Here is a 25,888-nt window from a genome sequence, read left to right on the forward strand (position 1 = left end):
TAAAATAAGATTAGCGGTTTTTAATATAATTTGCTTAAATTTTCTTATTCTTGAGAAGTGGGACAAAACAGGATGCAATATTGAAAAAAATAAACCTTATTCTCAGGCAAGTTAAACTACATTTATGTATCTTACATGTAATAAGCTACTGAGCAATGCTTTGATACAACCTCCCAACTTTACTCTTTTTAATCAAAATGTGCTTTTTACCTTGCCATCACTTATATTGTGTCAACACCGTCAGACAACAAAAACACAAATTAATTTTCACTCACATTATGCAAGACCTATAAAAAGTATAGTAAACACTCATTTTTACCAAGGCTGACAGAGGCCACAAAAAAATACTTTCAATATGTGTATATATATTTATTATAAAGATTTTCATTTGTGTTTCTTTAAATTGGACTGTGAAATATAACTTTAACTTTATCTTTAACAAAAATCAAGATGATTTTAACATTTCAAAACCCATTCTCATGTTAGCAGACAGATTACATTTTTACCTATGACCAACAATTCCTAAACAAATATAAAATATCATAATGATATATCAAAATATTCATCTGACGGAGTTGACACATCTGACGGTGTTGACGAAAACCTGACTTGTAGTCATGTTAACTATCAAATACTTGAATCAATCAATTACTCTATTAAAACAAACACAACAAACAGTGAGTATGTTAACAAAACAAAAATAATGACTTTATTCAACAATATCTGTAGAACCTGGAAGCGCTGAACATATAAACAGCATAGAAGAATGACACAGAAGCGAGGATACTGTTGAATAAAATCGTTATTTTTGTTTAGTTTTTGGGCACAAAAAGTATTCTCGTCTCTTCATAATATTGAGGTAGAACCACAGCACTTAAGTTGAACCACTTGAGTTTTAACAATGTCTTTAGTACCTTTCTGGACCTTGAAAGTGGTGATTATATTGCTGTCTATGGACAAGTCATAAACCTCTTGGATTTCATCAAAAATATCTTAATTTGTGGTCTGAAGGTCTTATGTGGAACGACATGAGGGCAAGTAAAGGATTAAAAGATTAGTTCACTTTAAAATGACAATTAGCCCAAGCTTTACTCACCCTCAAGCCATCCTAGGTGTTTATGACTTTCTGCTTTCTGACGAATACAACTGGAGAAATATTAATAATCACCCTGATGCTCCTAATCTTTATAATGGGAGTGCACAGAAACCACCTGTTTGAAACACAAAAAAGTGCATCCATCCATCATAAACATACTCCACACAGCTCTGGGGGATTAATAAAGTCCTTCTGAAGCGAAACGATGTGTTAAAAAAATATCCATATTTAACTAAGGAAGAAGCATTTTTAACTGTTAGAGTTTTACACTTTCTTCCTAAGTTGAATATGGAAGGCGGTCTGGCGGAAGCTAGATATTTTACTTCATAATGTGTTGAATATGAATATTTTTTTTTTACACAAATGCATTGCTTCAAGTCAGATGGACTTTATTAACCCCCCGGAGCTGTGTGGAGTACATTTATGATGGATGGATGCACTTTTTTGAGTTTTAAACAGGTAGTTTCTGTGCACTGCCATTATAAAGCTTATCGGAGCAGCAGGGTAATAATTAAATTAAGCCTAACTCTGCTAGAAGTGATGACTAATCCACAAAAGCAATATACGCTGTCAGGTCATATAGTTAGTATTAGTACAATATTAGAAAAACTATACACTATTTTATATTTAATATAATTAAAAATGACTTGAAAACCACAAAAATATGATGACTTCATGTTGAATGTCAACTCCGTCATTGGCCTGTCACCACCATCAGACAGAAAATCTGACGGTGTTGACACTGACGGTGTTGACATATTGGCATTTCTTTCACAAAACAAATGGAGTTCATGTAGTAGCCATTTTGTTTTCTCTGTTGATGCTATATGCTAATAGAACCTGCTTCAGGAGAAAAAAATAATCTAAAAATTTTGAATAATTTCCTCATGAATTGGAAGAGGGTGTTGACATATCATGGTTGTGACACAGGGAATATTAACATTAAGATTTAAAATATTCTAAAATTATAAAACTTACTAGAGCCTGTCTGACATTGATGTACTCTGCAGAGGTGGAATGTGGCAAGGGGGTCCCTCAGAGTGACAGCTGCCCCTGATATTCCCTGATATTATTACATTTTAATAAATGTCTGACGGTGTTGACAAAAAGTGGGGACACAACTTGGAAATCTTATAAAACATGCATGTGTCATTGAAAAACAATATTGCTCTGACATGAAATATTATCAAGTATTGCTTTTTATAAAACAAGCTTTTTCATCATTAAAAAAAAAACATTTTTATCCATTTTATTGCATACAAATTTTTGAACCCTTCTCTGTGGACACACTGTTTTAGATGTAGTGAGAAGACAATAAGTGTTATACATTTGATATAATAATGATAAAATTAAATTGAAGGGGATAATTGTGATAAATACTTTCTATTATTAATCCCTCATAACATTTAAAATAGAAAATATTTTTATTTTTAAACCTAATAGCAGTTACAATTGCTGGACATGTTTTGTCCCATCTCTCAAGAATCACACAGATGTGAGACTTTTGTAAAGTGCAGTCAGAGATTAATAAAGCCATCGTTTAAATATAAATATTTTCTGAAACTAATATTGTATGATTCTCAAATAAAATATCCTATGTGTTTTTGGGATTTATTGTATTTGCATTATTGCATTTAGCAAAAATTGTTTAGTAAGATTGGAACTATTTTTCCTTCTGCTCCGAATACATTCAAACTGAGAGATGCTAGCAGGGTTGCCAGGTTTTCACAACAAAAACCCACCTAACTGACCCTTTGCCTGGAGTTTGATTGACAAGTGATCTAACCAATCATAACACCAAAACCGCCATTTTGTCTGACAAAGCAGTCAGGAGTTAGAAGATTATGCTGCATTCACGCCACCTCGTATTTACCGGAATCTTGAGATAACAAAACGTGACGTTATATTCAGAGCTGTTCACGTCCTTTTGGTCCTTGAATTGGGAATAATGCGTTTCCATGGCACCACACTATCAACGCCTAAATTAATCTACAGCGGTCAGGTGGTACAGCGGCCACGTGGTACATCTGGGAGCTTTCAGAAAACTCCCAACTTACAAGCTGTAATTACGAACTCTACGAGAACGTGAATGCTTTTTACAAGCAGGAATCTCATAACTACAGGAATTACAGGAATGTCCGCATTTGAAACAACATTCCTTCTGATGTTCATTCATTTTTATTTGATGCTATAATTTATCCAGTAGGAAGAGGTTCACGATTCATAACGCTCTGAAGCTTCATGAAGCAGTGTTTTGAAATCGGCCATCACTAAATAAGTTGTTATTTTGTTTTTTTTTTGGTGCACCAAAAATATTCTCGTCGCTTTATATTAATATTGAACCACTGTACTCACATGAACTGATTTAAATCTGTTTTTTGTACATTAAAGGAACACTCCACTTTTTTTGAAAATAGGCTCATTTTCCAACTCCCCTAGAGTTAAACAGTTGAGTTTTACCGTTTTCGAATCCATTCAGCCGATCTCCGGTTCTGGCAGTACCACTTTTAGCATAGCTTAGCATACTTCATTGAATCTGATTAGACCGCCAGAACCGGAGATCGGCTGAATGGAGTCATTGGAAATGTCATTGCTGGCTATGCAGGCCTCACTGAGTTATGGGATTTCATCAAAAATATCTTAATTTGTGTTCCGAAGATAAACGAAGGTCTTACGGGTGTGGAACGACATTAGGGTGAGTAATTAATGACATTATTTTTATTTTTAGGTGAACTAACCCTTTAATGTTAAAAGCATCTAACGTGTGTTTGAATATCATTCTGCGTTCAGCTTTTTAGCTGTAACGAAAACAACACTGGCTAATTCACCTCAGATCTTGAAAATAAATAAATGCGCACAAGAACGTTCAAACTGTCGACTCAATGCGAGCAAACAAGTGTATTCTATGACAAAGATTGGTTCAGTCTCTCTGTATGTACTTTAAATAATGTTTAAATTTTGTGATATTTATGAATTTTACGAATTGTGTCTGCTGCGCTCTTGCTGAGAGAGCCCGCCCACACTCTCTACTGATTGGCTGTGGTTTTTGATTGATTTTATCGCCTCTCATTTTCGTGTCGCGTCTAATGCGCTGGAATCTTATCACATCTCGTCTGGTTAGGACACGGTGTTACGGGTTTGTAACAACATGAGAGTGAAGTTTCATTTTTGGTGAACTGTCCCTTTAAACGCTTGAGTGGAGTTTGGAGGCTCCATCTAGAGGAGGAGCTCTGGTGGAGTCACATGGTCAGAGCGCTTGCGCGCTAGTAATGTGAACTAGTAGGAAACATCAGTGGGGGAAAGGTGCGAGACTAGCGACAGATAAAGCACTCTGAGTCAGGTTTGCGACGCATAAATGTTTTGATATCATAACGCGAGCACGGAACATTCATTAAAGCTCAAATACTAGTCTCGCGGATGGTGTTTTAGACTGCATTTATGAGTTCAGGCAAAAGCTCGTGCTAGCTGCTGTAAGTTAGCTCGTGGGATAAAGCCAGAAATAACTAAACGCAAGTCTCGTGCCAGATAACCGATAGATCATCGCGAGCTCTCCGCGGGACCCTCAGTCTGGAGTTTGTTGAGTTTGGACTCGCTTTTCATTGGAGACTCCCTTTAATGTACTTACTGTTGACGCATCACCCATAGTACTGTAGTTTGAGTTTACGTTTTGGTGATGATAAAGCAGGAGTGTATATATCTGCTGTCTTGAGATGTGGCCTGCGTTTGTTTGACAATCATGGGAGGATGCGTGGGGAGAGAGCGCGCGGAGTCACGCGGACACGGCTCGAGGACGCAGAGGAAACGTGGAGGTGAGACTGTTGATTTAGACCTCCGTGATGCTGATTTGCATGTTTGTTTCCGTGTGTGGCATTCTTAAAAGCATGCAAATATCAGGTGTATTGATTTAAACTCGTGTGCAAAACCATCAGCCAAAAGTACCTTGTTATTATGTAAATAAATGCCACACATGTGAACTATAAATGGTAAGCATGTATCAAAGTAGTATCGGCTTGCCATCGTAATTGTTAAATATATGCATATGTTAACACAATCCACCAACAACAAAAATGTAATGGTATTGTACATGCATGATGTTTGTATTGATTGTAGGGATGCACGATATATCATAAACCAGCCGATATATGTTAATTTTTAATATTATCGTTATTGGCCCGATAAAAGAATTTCGCCGATATCTTAAAGCCAATAAATAATCGATTATTTACTTCAGCTGAAACGCTTTAGATGTGCATTGATCGCTATGATGTTTTTGAATTGCTTGAAATATGACTGAAATCACTTCAAAAAGGAAAATACAGTTAGGTTCGACATGTTCAGCGCAAATCTGTCATATAGACTACATAAAATTGTAATGAGAACATTATAATTGTGTGCTTGGGACATGACTTTTAATGGTGAGATGGTTTGTTTTTGTAATCAGGCTCTCAAAAATGATATAAAATTTGGATTTAGATTTATCGGTCAATATATTGGTTATCGGCTTTCAGATATAAAGAATTATCGGTTATCGGTATCGGACAAAATTTTTAGATTTATCAGCCGATATATATCGGTTATCAGCTTTTAAATATATAAAATTATCGCATCAGCCAAAATTACATGCATTATCAGCCAAACGCGCTCGTTCTCTATGATTTATCGGCCGATATATCGGTTATCGGCTTTAAAATATAAAGAATTATCGTTATTGGTATCAGACACAATTTTTAGATTTTAGATTTATCGGCTGATATATCGGTTATCGGCTTTCAAATATATAGAATTATCGGTATCAGCCAAAATTACATACATTATCGGCCAAACTCGCTCTCCTCTATGATTTATCGGCCGATATATCGGTTATCGGCTTTCAAATATAAAGAATCAACCAAAATCTGTGCATCCCTAACTGATTACCATGTAAATGCCATGTTATATGAATATGATAAGCATATACATATTACACTGTTTTTTTTATAATACAATTGCATACACAAAAAAAAACAAAAAAATCTCACGTTTTGGTGGGATTTACTATTTTTAGAGCAACAGACAAGGCCAACTGCAAAACCTGCTATGGTGTTACCATGATTTATCACATGACCCCATGGTATTGCTGTGTTTGTTGATAATATCTTGACACAAAACGTAAATGCTTACCATATTAATCAAAGTCACATATTACTGTTTTCCAGTGTATTATTTTGGAAGTGTTTATTTATTTTCTTAATGTGCAAATTTCAATGTATCGCTTAATCTTATTTGAGAGCAACATGTTGATTTTCTTTGTTGTTGAAGTTACATGTCTCTGCATTACATCCATTGGTCTCCAACAATCATTTTAATTGGTTTAAATCTTACAAAAATGCATTGCTTCCCTTCAGAAGGCCTTTATTAACCCCCTGTAGTTGTATGGATTACTTTTATGATTGATGGATGCACTTTTTTGGGCTTCAAAAATCTCACCCCCCATTCACAAAACCATTAAAAGCTTGGAAGAGCCAGGATATTTTTTTATATAACTTTTGTGTTTGTGTTTGACTAAAAGAAAAAAGTTATATACACCTAAGATTGCTTGAGGGTGAATAAATTATTGGCTAAATTTTTTTACATTTTTGGGTGAACTAAATTAGATCCAGCAGATAACTGGTGTTTACTAGCACTACTGCTTTACTTCATGTCACAGTATGATTTGTGCTGATTCTGAATCTTCTTCTTATGGAATTATATGACCATGTGGGCCCTTGGAAACATTCAGAGTTCTGATCATTATCTGTCTCCTATGTTATGCATCTTTTTTCCACTTGTATGCATGTTGGAGCCGGCAGTCGTTCTTGTCTCAGGGCATGTCCCTGCATGTTTGCTCCACCTGATCGGGTTTGTTGTTTTGTGCTTGCCATAAGCTGCAGTGAAATGTAATTGGGATAGAAAGATTTTCTTTCCATTGCAGGAAACCTTTACATCATGTATGTGGTCCAGTGATGACATCAGTGACCGTGACATGTGTTTGACTTCTATCAGTGAAAGTCTTGCAGTATCAGTGTATTGATTTAGGGTTATCTGTACTGTATCTTGCTTTAAACAGGAGATAAAATTTTATATTATATTATGCTATGTGACCATCGCCTGCCGAAAATGGAAAACGATCCATTTATCCAGTTCGGAGAACGTCTTGGACCAGAGTAAAGTTTGGGAAGTTTCTTAAATAACAGCAATTCATTCTCAATCATGTGTCACTCAACAATTAGACATCAGCCCTTTTTACCTGCAAGACTACAATAAAGAATAAATAGCACTTATTATTTAGGGGGAAAATTACACTTTTATTTTAGCACACTAAATAACTAAAACAGCAATATTAACAGAATCAGTTCATAAGAGTTATCTGTGAATCTGACTATGCAACTATATTGTTGTTGTTGTTGTTATTATTAGCAGAGCAAAGCTTGAGTAGTTCAAAACTTTTGAAAGTAATTATTATTACACTGATTCTTGAGATAAGGGATTTAATATTTATTTATTTTTTTAAACTTTGTAGACAAAGATCTCGGCTAATGAACCATGTAAGGGAACAGGTTTTTCTGAAAATGTACATTTATTCACTTCAGAACTTAACTTGTGTCCGTCAGACGCATTAAAAAGCATGATATTTTAATTTGATTCATCCAAAAACTGTGTAAACTGACGGAGTTGACATACATACTGACGGTGTTGACATACTGACGGAGTTGACATGCATACTGACGGAGTTGATATATATATATATATACTGACGGTGTTGACATACTGACGGAGTTGACATGCATACTGACGGAGTTGATATATATATATATATATACTGACGGTGTTGACATGCATACTGACGGAGTTGATATATGCATACTGACGGAGTTGATATATACATACTGACGGAGTTGACATGCATACTGACGGAGTTGATATATGCATACTGACGGAGTTGACATGCATACTGACGGAGTTGATATATGCATACTGACGGAGTTGATATATATATATATACTGACGGTGTTGACATGCATACTGACGGAGTTGATATATACATACTGACGGAGTTGACATGCATACTGACGGAGTATATATATGTATATACTGACTGTGTTGACATGCATACTGACGGAGTTGATATATACATACTGACGGAGTTGACATGCATACTGACGGAGTTGATATATATATATATACTGACGGTGTTGACATGCATACTGACGGAGTTGACATGCATACTGACGGAGTTGACATGCATACTGACGGAGTTGACATGCATACTGACGGAGTTGACATACATACTGACGGAGTTGATATATGCATACTGACGGAGTTGACATGCATACTGACGGAGTTGATATATATATATACTGACGGTGTTGACATGCATACTGACGGAGTTGATATATATATATATATATATATATATATATACTGACGGTGTTGACATGCATACTGATGGAGTTGACATGCATACTGACGGAGTTGACATGCATACTGACGGAGTTGATATATGCATACTGACGGAGTTGACATGCATACTGACGGAGTTGATATATATATATATACTGACGGTGTTGACATGCATACTGACGGAGTTGACATGCATACTGACGGAGTTGACATGCATACTGACGGAGTTGACATGCATACTGACGGAGTTGATATATGCATACTGACGGAGTTGACATGCATACTGACGGAGTTGATATATATATATATATACTGACGGTGTTGACATGCATACTGACGGAGTTGACATGCATACTGACGGAGTTGACATGCATACTGACGGAGTTGACATGCATACTGACGGAGTTGACATGCATACTGACGGAGTTGACATGCATACTGACGGAGTTGACATGCATACTGACGGAGTTGACATACATACTGACGGAGTTGACATACATACTGACGGAGTTGATATATGCATACTGACGGAGTTGATATATATATATACTGACGGTGTTGACATGCATACTGACGGAGTTGAGATATATATATATATATATATATATATATATATATATATATATATATATATATATATATATATATATATATATATATATACTGACGGTGTTGACATGCATACTGACGGTGTTGACATGCATACTGACGGAGTTGACATGCATACTGACGGAGTTGACATTAATACTGACGGAGTTGATATATGCATACTGACGGAGTTGACATGCATACTGACGGAGTTGATATATATATATATATATATATACTGACGGTGTTGACATGCATACTGACGGAGTTGACATGCATACTGACGGAGTTGATATATGCATACTGACGGAGTTGATATATGCATACTGACGGAGTTGACATGCATACTGACGGAGTTGACATGCATACTGACGGAGTTGACATGCATACTGACGGAGTTGACATGCATACTGACGGAGTTGATATATGCATACTGACGGAGTTGACATGCATACTGACGGAGTTGACATGCATACTGACGGAGTTGACATGCATACTGACGGAGTTGACATGCATACTGACGGAGTTGACATGCATACTGACGGAGTTGACATGCATACTGACGGAGTTGACATGCATACTGACGGAGTTGATATATACATACTGACGGAGTTGACATGCATACTGATGGTGCTGACAAATACATACTACAGAGTTGACATACATACTGACGGAGTTGACATGCATACTGATGGAGTTGACATGCATACTGATGGAGTTGACATACATACTGACGGAGTTGATATATACATACTGACGGAGTTGACATGCATACTGACGGAGTTGACATGCATACTGACGGAGTTGACATGCATACTGACGGAGTTGACATGCATACTGACGGAGTTGACATGCATACTGACGGAGTTGACATGCATACTGACGGAGTTGACATGCATACTGACGGAGTTGACATGCATACTGACGGAGTTGATATATATATACTGACGGTGTTGACATGCATACTGACGGTGTTGACATGCATACTGACGGAGTTGACATGCATACTGACGGAGTTGACATGCATACTGACGGTGTTGACATGCATACTGACGGAGTTGATATATGCATACTGACGGAGTTGACATGCATACTGACGGAGTTGACATGCATACTGACGGAGTTGACATGCATACTGACGGAGTTGACATGCATACTGACGGAGTTGATATATACATACTGACGGAGTTGACATGCATACTGATGGTGCTGACAAATACATACTACAGAGTTGACATACATACTGACGGAGTTGACATGCATACTGATGGAGTTGACATGCATACTGATGGAGTTGACATACATACTGACGGAGTTGATATATACATACTGACGGAGTTGACATGCATACTGACGGAGTTGACATGCATACTGACGGAGTTGACATGCATACTGACGGAGTTGACATGCATACTGACGGAGTTGATATATATATACTGACGGTGTTGACATGCATACTGACGGTGTTGACATGCATACTGACGGAGTTGACATGCATACTGACGGAGTTGATATATATATACTGACGGTGTTGACATGCATACTGACGGTGTTGACATGCATACTGACGGAGTTGACATGCATACTGACGGAGTTGATATATGCATACTGACGGAGTTGATATATGCATACTGACGGAGTTGATATATGCATACTGACGGAGTTGATATATGCATACTGACGGAGTTGATATATGCATACTGACGGAGTTGATATATGCATACTGACGGAGTTGATATATGCATACTGACGGAGTTGATATATGCATACTGACGGAGTTGATATATGCATACTGACGGAGTTGATATATGCATACTGACGGAGTTGATATATGCATACTGACGGAGTTGATATATGCATACTGACGGAGTTGATATATACATACTGACGGAGTTGATATATACATACTGACGGAGTTGACATACATACTGACGGTGCTGACAAATACATACTACGGAGTTGACATGCATACTGATGGAGTTGACATGCATACTGATGGTGCTGACAAATACATACTACGGAGTTGACATGCATACTGACGGTGCTGACAAATACATACTACGGAGTTGACATGCATACTGACGGAGTTGACATGCATACTGACGGAGTTGATATATGCATACTGACGGAGTTGATATATGCATACTGACGGAGTTGATATATGCATACTGACGGAGTTGACATGCATACTGACGGAGTTGACATGCATACTGACGGAGTTGACATGCATACTGACGGAGTTGACATGCATACTGACGGAGTTGACATGCATACTGACGGAGTTGACATGCATACTGACGGAGTTGACATGCATACTGACGGAGTTGACATGCATACTGACGGAGTTGACATGCATACTGACGGAGTTGACATGCATACTGACGGAGTTGACATGCATACTGACGGAGTTGATATATGCATACTGACGGAGTTGATATATACATACTGACGGAGTTGATATATACATACTGACGGAGTTGACATACATACTGACGGTGCTGACATACATACTGACGGTGCTGACAAATACATACTACGGAGTTGACATGCATACTGATGGAGTTGACATGCATACTGATGGTGCTGACAAATACATACTACGGAGTTGACATGCATACTGACGGAGTTGACATGCATACTGACGGAGTTGATATATGCATACTGACGGAGTTGATATATGCATACTGACGGAGTTGATATATGCATACTGACGGAGTTGATATATGCATACTGACGGAGTTGACATGCATACTGACGGAGTTGACATGCATACTGACGGAGTTGACATGCATACTGACGGAGTTGACATGCATACTGACGGAGTTGACATGCATACTGACGGAGTTGACATGCATACTGACGGAGTTGACATGCATACTGACGGAGTTGACATGCATACTGACGGAGTTGACATGCATACTGACGGAGTTGACATGCATACTGACGGAGTTGACATGCATACTGACGGAGTTGACATGCATACTGACGGAGTTGACATGCATACTGACGGAGTTGATATATGCATACTGACGGAGTTGATATATGCATACTGACGGAGTTGATATATACATACTGACGGAGTTGACATGCATACTGATGGTGCTGACAAATACATACTACAGAGTTGACATACATACTGACGGAGTTGACATGCATACTGACGGAGTTGACATGCATACTGATGGAGTTGACATGCATACTGATGGAGTTGACATGCATACTGACGGAGTTGATATATACATACTGACGGAGTTGACATGCATACTGATGGTGCTGACAAATACATACTACGGAGTTGACATACATACTGACGGTGCTGACAAATACATACTACGGAGTTGACATGCATACTGATGGAGTTGACATGCATACTGATGGTGCTGACAAATACATACTACGGAGTTGACATGCATACTGACGGAGTTGACATGCATACTGACGGAGTTGATATATGCATACTGACGGAGTTGATATATGCATACTGACGGAGTTGACATGCATACTGACGGAGTTGACATGCATACTGACGGAGTTGACATGCATACTGACGGAGTTGACATGCATACTGACGGAGTTGACATGCATACTGACGGAGTTGACATGCATACTGACGGAGTTGACATGCATACTGACGGAGTTGACATGCATACTGACGGAGTTGACATGCATACTGACGGAGTTGACATGCATACTGACGGAGTTGACATGCATACTGACGGAGTTGACATGCATACTGACGGAGTTGACATGCATACTGACGGAGTTGACATGCATACTGACGGAGTTGACATGCATACTGACGGAGTTGACATGCATACTGACGGAGTTGACATGCATACTGACGGAGTTGACATGCATACTGACGGAGTTGACATGCATACTGACGGAGTTGACATGCATACTGATGGTGCTGACAAATACATACTACAGAGTTGACATGCATACTGACGGAGTTGACATGCATACTGACGGAGTTGACATGCATACTGATGGAGTTGACATGCATACTGATGGAGTTGACATGCATACTGATGGAGTTGACATGCATACTGATGGAGTTGACATGCATACTGATGGAGTTGACATACATACTGACGGAGTTGATATATACATACTGACGGAGTTGACATGCATACTGATGGTGCTGACAAATACATACTACGGAGTTGACATACATACTGACGGTGCTGACAAATACATACTACAGAGTTGACAAAGGTCCAGCTGGGGTCAAATACACAGTTTATGTAAAAAGAATCATGAAACAACATTAGAAGAATTCCCCAAAACATATTAAATCACATTATATAGACTTTTTGAGAGCACTTGTCAACCATCAGACATAAAACCTGATGGTGTTGACGTCTGACGGAGTTGAAAAAATTGAATATTTTTCCACCTTAACCACATGTTGTACAGTGGAGCAATTTTGTTTTCTTTCTCAGTTGTAGCTGCCTTAAATTTTTCATATGTTTATTATCTCACAACTATTTACAGAAATTATCACACCGGCATGACGGAGCTGACATGTTAAAGCTGTGACTGCAGCTATATAAAAATATAAAAAACTATACATTTTCCAGGACTTATGTGTCCTACTGTGAGATCCACAATGAGCAGGAAATAGTGTTCCTCAGAGTTAAAGATGACTATGACACAGCCTGATTTATTCAGAATTATAAAAAATCCTGACGGAGTTGTACTTCTCAAAGTATAAATATAAAATATTTGCAATGCGCATATAAGTGTTTGTGAGTGTTTCTGACTCAAAAGAATCAGTTCATAAGAGTCGTTTGTTTATGAATCAGACTATACGGGTTGTGCTGTTGTTGTGTTCCACAGCAATAACAAAGATGCATTGTTTTGATGTGCGTTTTATTGTCTGTCTTGTATTATGTGACATCCAGTGTTTCTATCTTGTCACACTCAGTGCAGACTACAGTTACAGATCCAAACATCATAAAAATCGTTTTTACGGCACTTACACAACAATGCAATCAGTTCTGAGGAAGAGCCACATAATTTTATGATGCAACTGAGAGGAAAAGGGAACATCTCGTGTTCCTGCTGTGACGGCGGGAGGGGAAGAGAATCTGTCGCTGCTTGCGTCGGGTGTTTGGATGTAACGAGAGAATTACAGGAGAAGAATGCAACTTTATGCAGCTCCTTAGAGCTCGTGGCCTCAAGACTCGAGAGCATTTACATCTCATTTGACTAGTTTATATTAGGCACTGAACTTTGACAGTCGCATTGTGCATTATACACCCACATTGTCTCCTGTTGTTGTGGCATAGGTCATAATCATAAAGTGGAATAAGCTCTTTATAAACGGCGCCCTGCTGACTGTGTTTCTCGTGTGATTCATTACCCTCAACCTCATCAGCTTTGATGTTCGAGTCGTTGACTAGATCACAAGTGTGTGTGAACCTATGAGACGAGCTTCTTCTGTCTAATCGCACATATAGGACAAATTATAATGAAGTTGCACACTGATCTTCAAGTGTGTGCACTGTCCAACAGCCAATGAAATTGAGACTAATCCTCAGTCTAGTAGTGTGCGCTTGGCTTCTGGGAACATTTAGTCCCTTGTGGAGTTCTTCACATTGTCTGTGGTTGCTTTTATTTGACCAAACATTGGGTTGTAAACAGCCATTTGTCTCTGTCTGTCACTTTGAAAGGCCTTTCCTGGTTTAATCCTATAAAGCCAACTGTATCATATTTGATAGATGAATTTGTAAGGTCTTTAAATGATCAACATGATCAAAACATTAGTGAAGAATCAAAAGAATGACTCAGTTCATAAGAGTCGTTTGTTTGTGAATCAGAATATACGTGTTGTAATACTTGAAGTCCTATAACTTGATGATACTCGTCTACTCCTTCCACCATTGTACCGTCAGGTGGAGTGAAGCATTCTGGGTGGAACAATGCTGTAAATCACACAATGTGTCCTGATGATTTCTAATTACAGCTAAGCTGGCCATGCTATAAATAATGTGTTTGGGTGAAAGGTGTCCTTTGGATACTTGGCCCCGGTGAGCAGCATCTACAGGATGGGAAAATGCTGAATCGCACATGGTCCACCCACCTACTATCTCACCATCAGCCTGAACTTCCCTATTTCTATAGCAGGTTTATTACTAGATGTGTTTACTAAGGCAAGCATCGCTATTGCTTAAACTTGGGGTTGCGAGATTGTTTAATCGTATGGAGTAACAGGAAGATTCTCCAAACTGTAAAGTGATTTCCTGTAAAAGAGCAGTACGGCTGCCTGTTCCTTCTGCCAAATTGCTGCTAAATCTTCTAAACATTACTTATTTGACTTTGCATTATCATTTTAATGGCATCTGTAGCTTTACAAATATAGCTTTCCTGGATGTTTTCTGGAGACCTTGTGTATAAATAAGTAGAGATGCACCAATGTATCAGCCGCCGATATTTATCGGCATATCGGCTATAGCAGGAGAAAGGCTGATATAACAAACTGATGGTTTATTAATTAACTGTGTGAAGCCACTGAGCTGTATAATGTCTGTTTTTCTTTGGGTAAATTAATTAAGTTACCAAAACAAAATGAAATCTGTACAGAATACAATAGTGCTTGTCAATAAGGTGCACCCGGGTCAGTGTGAATAACGTTTGGGACAATTGAACTGTGCAACACTGTCACTGTCCTGATCGAACCAGTGCTGCATCTTCACAAAAGTTTATCCTTTGCATGTAGTTTTAAGCCTTGCGAATTTAAATATTCAAGCACAAGAAGACATGAATGATAACCTATGTAAAAAGCACTGTTTATTTATATGTATCTTTGTTCTGTTATTTATGTCGGCCTGCTGAATGTTAAATTGATTCAGTTTGTTCATTAGAAATTATTTGATTATGCAGTAATAAACTAGCTAGAATAACTTAATGCATGTGTTTTTGAAGTTTGCTTATTTAAATAGTGATCAAAACTATTTTAATGACAGCATCAAATAAAGAGAGCAAGTGACAAATATCTGTATTTAAATTAGCCAATAATCTTTTTTTAAAAATAAGTATCGGTATGTGGGTATCAGCCAATAATTGTGTAAATCGGTATTGGCCAATAATTGTTTGTTAATATCGTATCGGCCAATAATTTTGTTAAAATTATCAGCCAATAATAGTTTGTTAATATCGGTATCGGCCAATAAATGTTTGTTAAAATCGGTATTAGCAAATAATTGTTTGTGGATATCGGTATCAGCCAATAATAGTTTGTTAATATCGGTATCGGTTTCGGCCAGTAATTGTTTGTTAAAATCGGTATCAGCCAATAAATGTTTGTTAATATCGGTTTCATCCAATAATTGTTTGTTAAAATCAGTATCGGCCAATAATTGTTTGTTAAAATCGGTATCGGCCAATAATAGTTTGTTAATATCGGTATCGGTTTCGGCCAGTAATTGTTTGTTAAAATCGCTATCAGCCAATAATGGTTTGTTAAAATCGCTATCGGCCAATAATGGTTTGTTAAAATCGCTATCGGCCAATAATGGTTTGTTAAAATCGCTATCGGCCAATAATGGTTTGTTAAAATCGCTATCGGACAATAATGGTTTGTTAAAATCGCTATCGGCCAATAATAGTTTGTTAATATCGGAATCAGCCAATAATTTTGTTAAAATCAGTATCGGCCAATAATAGTTTGTTAATATCAGTATCGGTATCAGCCAATAAATGTTTGTTAAAATCGGTATCGGCCAATAATAGTTTGTTAATATCGGTATCAGCCAATCATTTTGTAAAAATCGACATCGGCCAATAATAGTTTGTTAATATCAGTATCGGTATCAGCCAATAAATGTTTGTTAAAATCGGTATCAGCAAATAATTGTTTAATTATTAAACTGATATTAACAATCTAATAATTAATCTAATAATTGTTTAATATCGTTGTTTAATATTTGTTGTTGTTGTGGCATATTATTGTTTTTCAGAACGCTACTCATTAATTCCCATCCCATAAAATATTGAAAGTAAAGCTAAATTTGTCGTTGCGCTGCCCTCTTCATTTTTGTCTTTTTTTTGCGTGTGACTGGACTGGATTGTGAGCCGCACCATCTTCCTTTTCAGGATGCTCCTCTGGTTAAAATGCTCCAGGTTTGCATTAAAAATAATCTCCTGTTACATCCCCTGAGATCAAATTACTAATAATATCTGTAGACAATGTTGATAATGTGGACTAGCCTATTTGTTTCCGCCCTAATGCGAACAGAATCATCAGGCCTTATCCAGTAATATCAGTATCAGTCCTAATCACAGTGTGTTGGGCTCAACATATCATTGTTGATTCAAAACAAGAACTCTATTTGACAAGATAACTTCAGGGTCATGGAGGGGGTGTTTAGCGTTTGGCTGTTGCCCTCAGGGTTGTTGTGAGATGTGAACTGGATAGATGAAGGCTGTTCGTTTTTGCATGAAGTGATCGGTCATTGTGGAAGGGAGTATTTGCACACAAACAATCATAAATACACAACCTTTGCTCAGTCATGTGTATATGAGTGAGTGTAGTTCACTTCTGCTTTTATTTGAGACTGAAGTCATGTGTAACATAATCGTGTTTATTAACGGTTGATTTATATTTTTTGTAGTCATAGGTGACAAAATATCTGCTTTGATTAATGAAGTTGTTCTTGATCTTGTGTTGTGTAAAATTTTCCATTACACTATAATTATTTGAATGCACTAAATGTCAATTCTTGTTTATTACACTATTACTTTTACATTCCACTCAGTTCTCTATTTGTTGCCCAGTTAAAGTACTGATGGAAAATACAAATGGAAAATCTTTGTGGGCCTTCATAGGTGATGTCATACATGAAACTAACCTCACCATAATTTACTGGAATAGTAAAATTCTGGCCTGATGTTCAAAAAATAATGTGGTCTTCTCTTTGATCATCAAAGATGCTCAGCAACTTTCTGCTAACCCATTATTCCAGGAAATGCTGTATAGCCTATAGTGGTAATTCACACATCATGTGTGTCTGCAGGTCGTAACGAGCCACTGAAGAAAGACAAGCTGAAGTGGAAGAGCGATTACCCAATGACGGAGGGGCAGCTCCGCAGTAAGAGGGATGAGTTCTGGGACACGGCTCCGGCGTTTGAGGGCCGCAAGGAGATCTGGGACGCCTTGAAAGCCGCCGCTGTGGCTCTGGAGTGTAACGATCACGAGCTGGCTCAAGCTATAGTGGACGGAGCCAACATCACGTTACCACACGGTGAGAGTCGATTGGCTGTGATGAAACCAGCTGACGTCTTTAGAACAGAAATAGGAGAAATTTGGAAGAATGTTCATGCTGCTCTTTTCCATGAATCAAAAAAGCAGTGATGTGGTGAGGCCGAGCTTGAAGTACAAAGAAAGCATCATAAATGTAGTACAAAATTTAAGTTACCAAAGACGTAGCACCTGAAAATAAGTTACACCAGTTAAAAATTGTATTATTATTATTATTATTATTATTATTATTATTATTATTATTCAGAAATAATGAAAAAATACTGGTGAAAAAAAAAAACCAAATGTTTACAAATCATGTATTTTAGTTCCCCTCACACCACAAAAAGTCCTTCAGATTTAAAGGTGTATATAGAACAAGAATGAAAATGTAATTATTTAAAAAATGTATATATAGTTGCATTCATTATAAATATCTATTATTTAGAAATTTAAAGTGGAAATTAATTACTTGTGTGGTAAATGTGCTATATATATATTGTGCTATATATATGTATATTAAAATGGAAAACCCTTATTTTGATCATTATTTAACCATTATTGTAATAATATTTCACAATATTACTGTGTTTTTCTGTATTTTTGATCAAATAAATGCAGACTTGATGATAAATGATCATGAAAATAATCTATAAAAATATATCTGAAAATCTTTTTTTTTTTAGAAAATAATCAAACTTGTGGAGAACCTTCATTGATGCCAAACAGCAAGTTTCGCAACATAGCAAGTTTGAAATATTCAAATAACATATTTTCTGGAAAATAATTCACATTTTTTTTGTTATCTGAAACAAGCAATTTATGTTCCAAGGCGACTTGCGCACATATATGTTGGTGTTTTACATGGATATTGGATGGATATATCATATTTATATATAAATGTTGCATTCCTTACCATGTTAAACAAGCACAAACGGTGTTAAAGTTGAAGAGAAAAAACTGTAACCCACAAAATAAAACATGTTTTGTACTAAATATGTATATTTTTAGATTATTTTCAAGATCATTTATCATCAAGTCTGCATTAATTTGTATATCAAAAATATAGAAAAAAACAGTAATATTATGAAATATTATTAGAATTCAAAATAATGGTTTTCTATTTTAATATACTTTAAAATATAATTTATTCCTGTGATGAAAGCTGAATTTTCAGCATCATTACTCCAGTCTTCAGTGTCACATGATCCTTCAGAAATCATTCTAATACATCAATGTTGGAAACATTGCTGCTTTATATTTTTTTTTATAACCTGTGATGCTTTTTTTAGGATTCTTTTGATGAATTAAAAGTAAAAAAGAAAAAGAAGACTGCATTTATTTAAAATAGAAATCTTTTGTAACAACATGCACTACCGTTGGTGTTGCCAAGTCTGTGGTTTTCCAGTGAATTGGGCTTTTTTATCAGTGTTGCCGCAGCTTGTTTTTCATGTCTGCGGGTTGAAGCGACCCTGATAACATGATATTTAGCTCCTGGAATGCTAATTTTACCAGGGGAACCCTGCCAAAAAATGTGTATTTTACCCCACGGGACGCAATTTAAAAAAAAAAAAAAATTATTTTATTTATTTATTTTTTTAAACGCGATTTGGGCTAGTTTTGTTCTAGTTTTGAGTAGCAATTGAGCGGATTTTGTTATGAAAACCTGAGTTTGGGGTCTAATTATTTTTTTTTTAAAGAAATTAATACTTTTATTCAGCAAGGATGTGAAAAAGTGATAGTAAACACATTGTTAAAAAAGATCTGTATACTTTTTATTCATCACTGAATCCTGAAATAATCACAGAAATATTAAGCAGCACAACATTCAGAACAGATCATCATATTAGAATGATTTTTGAAGGATCATGTGACACTGAAGACTGGAGTAATGATGCTGAAAATTCAGCTTTGATCACAGGATATAAATTATATTTTAAAGTATATTAAAACATTGAAACATTATTTTAAATTGTAATAATATTTCACAATTTTACAGTTTTTTTCTGTATTTTTAATCAAATAAAGGCAGCCTTGATGAGCATAATAGTCTTCTTTCAAAAACATTAAAAATTGCAATATTTGCAAACTTTTGACTGGCACTGTATATTTTATTTTTTAAAATACTTTTTTATATATAATTTGATTAATTCTATCAAATAACTATATATATATATATATATATATATATATATATATATATATATATATATATATATATATATATATATATATATATATATATATATATATATATATATATATATATATATATATATATATATATATATATATATATATATATATATATATATATATATCTCAATTTAAATAGCTTATTGTCCTCACAACCTGACCCCTATTTTCTTTACTGGCCCAGAGGGGAAGGTTTCACCATAATGAAGAAGTATGAAGTGCAAATGATAACACACTGATGGTTGTTTATGCTTTTTAGGGTCCCTAACTGAGTGTTATGATGAGCTTGGAAACCGTTACCAGCTACCAGTGTATTGCCTGGCCCCGCCTGTCAACCTGATCACAGAAAGAAGCGAGGAAGACCTGACGGACAACCCTGAGCCCCAGACGGCCCAGAAGAAAGAGTTCCAGCTGAAGGTACGGCTCTCCACCGGCAAAGACCTGCGCCTGAACGCCAGCATGACCGACACCATCGGCCTGCTGAAAAAACAGCTACAAGCTCAGGAGGACATTGACCTGGCCCACCAGCGCTGGTTCTTCTCTGGAAAGCTCCTCACGGACAAGACCCGCCTGCAGGACACCAAGATCCAGAAGGACTTTGTGATCCAGGTCATCGTGAACCAACCGACACCAAACCACTAGAACCGCAGCAGCTAAAATATTAAAACATTTTGCACACATAAAAAAAAAAATGAATCGAGCAACTTGATCCTGCCGGAGATTTAGAGGGACGCTGAGAGACAAATAAACGGATTGAGCAGAAGTGCTGACGTGAATTTGGTAGCGAAGCACACACTGACTATGCATATCCTGTAAAGTCCTCTGAAAGTGATCTCCCTTTGTAAGATAATCGAACTTGAGCCTCATTTTGCACACTTGAGTATCTTAGAATAGCTGTGCCTTGAAAAGAAGAGTTATTTTGCTTACGAGGCATGTTCGTTCACTCTCAGTGCGGCCACATGCTTCGTGACGTCTCTGAGCACAACCCTGAACTTTCTATGCAATCTTAGGCAGAAAAAGACGCCGATATCAATATTCGATGTAGCTAATCCACATTTCAGAGGCCAGTGATGCTTAAAAGGTAAATCGAGTGCACAAAGAAACTCACAGTGATACATCTTCATCTCCTGGCACTGCCCGGTCTCTGTGCCCATCATCTTGTAGATGAAACCGTATCGCTGCCTCTAAAAGGAAGATTGGACACACTATCACTTTAATGGCTGTCTGACTTCCTCTGTTCCTCTTTTATAGTGCTGTTATGCTGTAAGCGCTCAGGCTGTGATCAGAGAATATTGCTGATATTTTGAGAGATTATATTCTGTACTATTTCTGCTTTTTTAAACTATTTAGAGTAAGACTTTTTAATGATTCTTAACCCTTTATCAGTGGCATTGCAACAAGTGTCGGCATCTGTAACAACAAAAAAAACACGTTTATTTTACTAAAGGTCTTCTGCTTCTGGTTATATCACCATGTGACTCTGCGCACCGGTTAGAAACGGCTCATTACCTCAATGGCGACTGTTCCTCATTAGTCTCCAGAGCACTGGCGTCTTTCTTCTCTCACGCTTTTCCTTCTGCTCTGGGTTACTTTCTTTCTTCTGTTGTTGTTTTTTGTTGTTAACCTTCATTCATTTATCATTGCAAGTTTCTTTCCTGCTCCAAATTGTGTCAATTTGCATTGGAGGAATATTCCAGGTTAACTACAAGCTTTTCTAATTCATCTTTATTGCATATTGTACCATGGGGCTGTTGAATGCTTGAATCTGATTGGTTGACGAACGTTCTAAGGTTGGGGAAAGTAGTTCCAGGCAAGTTTTGAACGCATTACAGTATCATATCACTTCGCCAAATGATTTCAAACGTCCTACAACAGCAAAAGAACCACAAAACCCACAACGACACTGACCAATCAAATAAATATGGTGAACAATAGGATAAAAACAATTATTTGCATGTTTTTGCAACCAAATTACATTTTATTATGAGTCTACTCTCTTTCTCACTTAAACTCACACACATACTCGCACAATAATAATAGTTTAACAACTTAAAAGCTACATGACATCTCACTAGTGAGGTAATAACAGCGCTGTTCTTGAAGCAGATAAACTCACAATTTCGCTATTAGTTGCTGAACACTGTTGAGAGACTCAGGTAATCGCATGCGCTTAATCTCTCTCTCTCCATAACTGCATTAATAACTGCATTATTCTACTATTTATGGCTGAAGCCTCCCTTACTCGCTCTAAAATTATGTTTTGGAACGAGAAACTGAGGCGTGGGATTAGATGCATAAGAAATTAGTCTCTACAGATGAGCATTTTAAGGACAAAAACCTGACACATGTTTTGAAATGCAACATCTGAACAATGTTTTGAGGTGTGGTGAATGTAGCATAAGCAGAATAATTGACTGAATTATTGAGAAATAATGCATTATTAATAGTGCATTATTTTTCTAATAATTTAACGGCCCGTTGTTAATTTTTCCTTAAGTAAACTACCACTTGCAGTGTAAGTCTGTGTGGTGTTTGCTTTGGTAATCGACAGTATGCAGTAGCTTAAAGGGATAATTCACCACACAATGTATATTCCTACATTTACTCTCTCATGTTCTACACCTGTACGACTTCTGTGACACACAAGATATTTTGAAAATGTTGGTCCAATGTTTAACAAAAGTCTTAATTGTGAGATTAAAAAGTGAAATGAAGTCAAAAATTGAGATTTCAGACAAAAGTTTGACTTATGACGTCTCAGTTTTGACTTGGTATGTCATAATTTTTACTATCTCACAATTAACAAAATTGAGTCACAAGTTAGCATTTTTGTCAAAATTCTCAATTTTCCCTATTTCTTAATTATGATGGGTGAAACATAACATCAATTTTGACTGTCATAATTTTTACTATCTCACACTTTTTCAAAATTGAGTCGTAAGTTGACATTTTTCTCAAAATTCTCAATTTTCACTAATTAGTTTTTTTCTCAATTATGATACGTGAAACATCTCAATTTTGACTTAGTATGTCATAATTTTCATAATTAGTAATCACAATTGACAAATTGACAATTTTGCCAGAATAGTTTTTTACTGGTAATTTAGCTATTTATCTAAATTATGACATGAAACATTTCAGTTTTTACATTTTTTTTAATATCTCAAACTTGTCAAAATCAAGTTGACATTTTTGTCAGAATTCTCAATTTTGACTGATAATTTAGCTTTTTTTTTTATCTCAACATGTGAAACATAACATTTTAATTTTGACAGTATTTCATAATCTTTACTATCATAATTGTCAAAGTTGAGTAATAAGTTGAAATTTTTATCAGAATTGTTCATTTTGACCAATAATTTAGCTTTATCTCAATTATGATGTGTGAAACATAACATCAATGTCTTGTATGTATGTCATAAATTTATGACTTAGTATGTCATAAATTTTACCATCACACAATTTTTCAAAATTGAGTCATAAGTTGACATTTTTTGTCAGAATTCTCAATTTTCACTAATTAGTTTTTTTTTTCTCAATTATGATGGATGAAACGTCTCAATTTTGACTTAGTATGTCATAATTTTCATAATTAGTAATCACAATTATTCAAAATTGAGTCATAAGTTGACAATTTTGTCAGAATTCTTTTTTACTGATAATTTAGCTATTTATCTAAATTATGACATGAAACATTTCAATTTTGACAATATTTCATCATTTTACTATCTTAAACTTGTCAAAAATGACATTTTTTATCAGAATTCTCAATTTTGACTTTTTATCTTAAAATAAATTCTATTTTTATTTTATTTTTTTTGATCCATAAAATGAAAGTCAGTGGGGTATCTCAACGTATGAAACATTTCAATTTTGACAGGATTTCATAATCTTTACTATCATAATTGTCAAAAATGACTCATAAGTTGACATTTTTTGTCAGAATTGTTCATTTTGACTAATAATTTAGTTTTTGATCTCAATTATGATGTGTGATACAAAACATCAATTTTGACTTAGTATGACAATTTTTACTAACACAATTTTTCAAAATTAAGTCAAAAGTTGAGTTTTTTTTTTTTATCAGAATTCTCAGTTTTGACTTTTTCCATAACTTTTTATCTCAAAATAAATTCAATTTAGATTTTTTTTCATCCATAAAATGAAAGTCAGTGGGGTCTAATTTTGCTTTGGACCCCATCGACTGTCATTATATGGACATAAAACATTATATATAGCATCTTTTGTGTTTTGCAGAACAAAGAAAGTCACGAGGGTGAGTAAACGATGACACTTTTCATTTTTGCATAAACTAACCTGGAATATTCCTACAGCGCAAAGCACGTCCCCCTGTGGGAACAGCACGTCATCGAGTGCGGTGATTTACATGCTCTGATAAGAGAGGAACGGTACACAATAGCGCTGTGTACTCCTTAAATCCCGCATCCTTTGCTAGTTTTTTCCCAGGTTGAGCTGTGTGACCTCCGGCTGTCTGGATAAACCTCCTGGCCTTCGTCAGCACAATCTGAAACTCTTATGCTGTGACAACACACGCTGTTGCTGCTAATGATGGACACCTTGATGTCTATTCTCTCATTGGCCTTCGCTTCAGTAAAAAAACATGGCTAGACTTTTGTTAGTATAATATTCAAAATTAAATGGAAATAGACAAAGTTATAAGATAATTAAAAAGGTTATAGTGACAGTACTGTGTTCATCAACATGTTTTACATTCGTGTGCTGATTATTATGATCATAATGGTTTTTTGAGGGACTTTGCTGTTATTTTTTCTAGGCCACACAATTCTCCTGCATTCACACAGTTGAAATGTTTCACTAGATGTTTCTTTATGTATTGTTTGTTATATTTGAATGAATGTGTTGTATGTAGAATATATCTCATGACGAGAAGTTTCCAGATTTGACTGAGGAAGCTGTTAGGAAGCCATACATGTGGATCTTTTTCAGGAGACTCTTTGGACGTTTGTCTTTCAAATCACAGATTGCAAGAAGCCATTACGCTGTACTCAAGCCTGCTGTGGGCCTGTGGGTATGGAAGCCCATTTCTGCCACATAAGAAGAAAAAAAATCATGCTTTGGTAAATAAAAATTATATAAAAACATGTCAAATTTATGTGGAAGCTTGTTTTCACTACTGCATAAATGATAAAAAAGGTAATTGCAACTTTTTATCTCACAATTCTGACTTTTTCTCAAAATTGAGTCATTTATAAAGAGAAAAAAGTAAATGGAAACTCAATTGAGTTTATATCTCGCAATTCTGACTTTATAACATGCAATTGCAACTTTATATCACACAATTCTGAGAAAAATGTCAATTTCAA

At 36.1% G+C, this 25,888-nt stretch overlaps 1 protein-coding gene across 1 annotated transcript; it reads left to right on the forward strand.

Moving 5' to 3' along the window:
* Positions 1–4,366: 4,366 nt before the first annotated feature.
* ubtd1b (ubiquitin domain containing 1b) lies at positions 4,367–21,419 on the forward strand. The gene is made up of 3 exons (XM_067369547.1): positions 4,367–4,905; positions 18,124–18,351; positions 20,803–21,419. The coding sequence occupies exons 1-3, from the start codon at positions 4,833–4,835 to the stop codon at positions 21,183–21,185; spliced, it is 684 nt and encodes a 227-aa protein (XP_067225648.1). The 5' UTR covers positions 4,367–4,832; the 3' UTR covers positions 21,186–21,419.
* The last annotated feature ends 4,469 nt before the right edge of the window (positions 21,420–25,888 follow it).

The sequence above is a fragment of the Chanodichthys erythropterus genome, chromosome 19 (assembly GCF_024489055.1).
Source record: "Chanodichthys erythropterus isolate Z2021 chromosome 19, ASM2448905v1, whole genome shotgun sequence".
Lineage (NCBI taxonomy): Eukaryota > Metazoa > Chordata > Actinopteri > Cypriniformes > Xenocyprididae > Chanodichthys > Chanodichthys erythropterus.

What these genes read in the sequence shown, in the direction of transcription:
- ubtd1b (XM_067369547.1), top strand. Translation starts at nt 4,833, where the DNA reads ATGGGAGGATGCGTGGGGAGAGAGCGCGCGGAGTCACGCGGACACGGC. An exon ending in GACGCAGAGGAAACGTGGAG is followed by an intron (nt 4,906 to 18,123) that starts GTGAGACTGTTG and finishes GTGTGTCTGCAG; the next exon opens with GTCGTAACGAGCCACTGAAG. An exon ending in CAACATCACGTTACCACACG is followed by an intron (nt 18,352 to 20,802) that starts GTGAGAGTCGAT and finishes TATGCTTTTTAG; the next exon opens with GGTCCCTAACTGAGTGTTAT.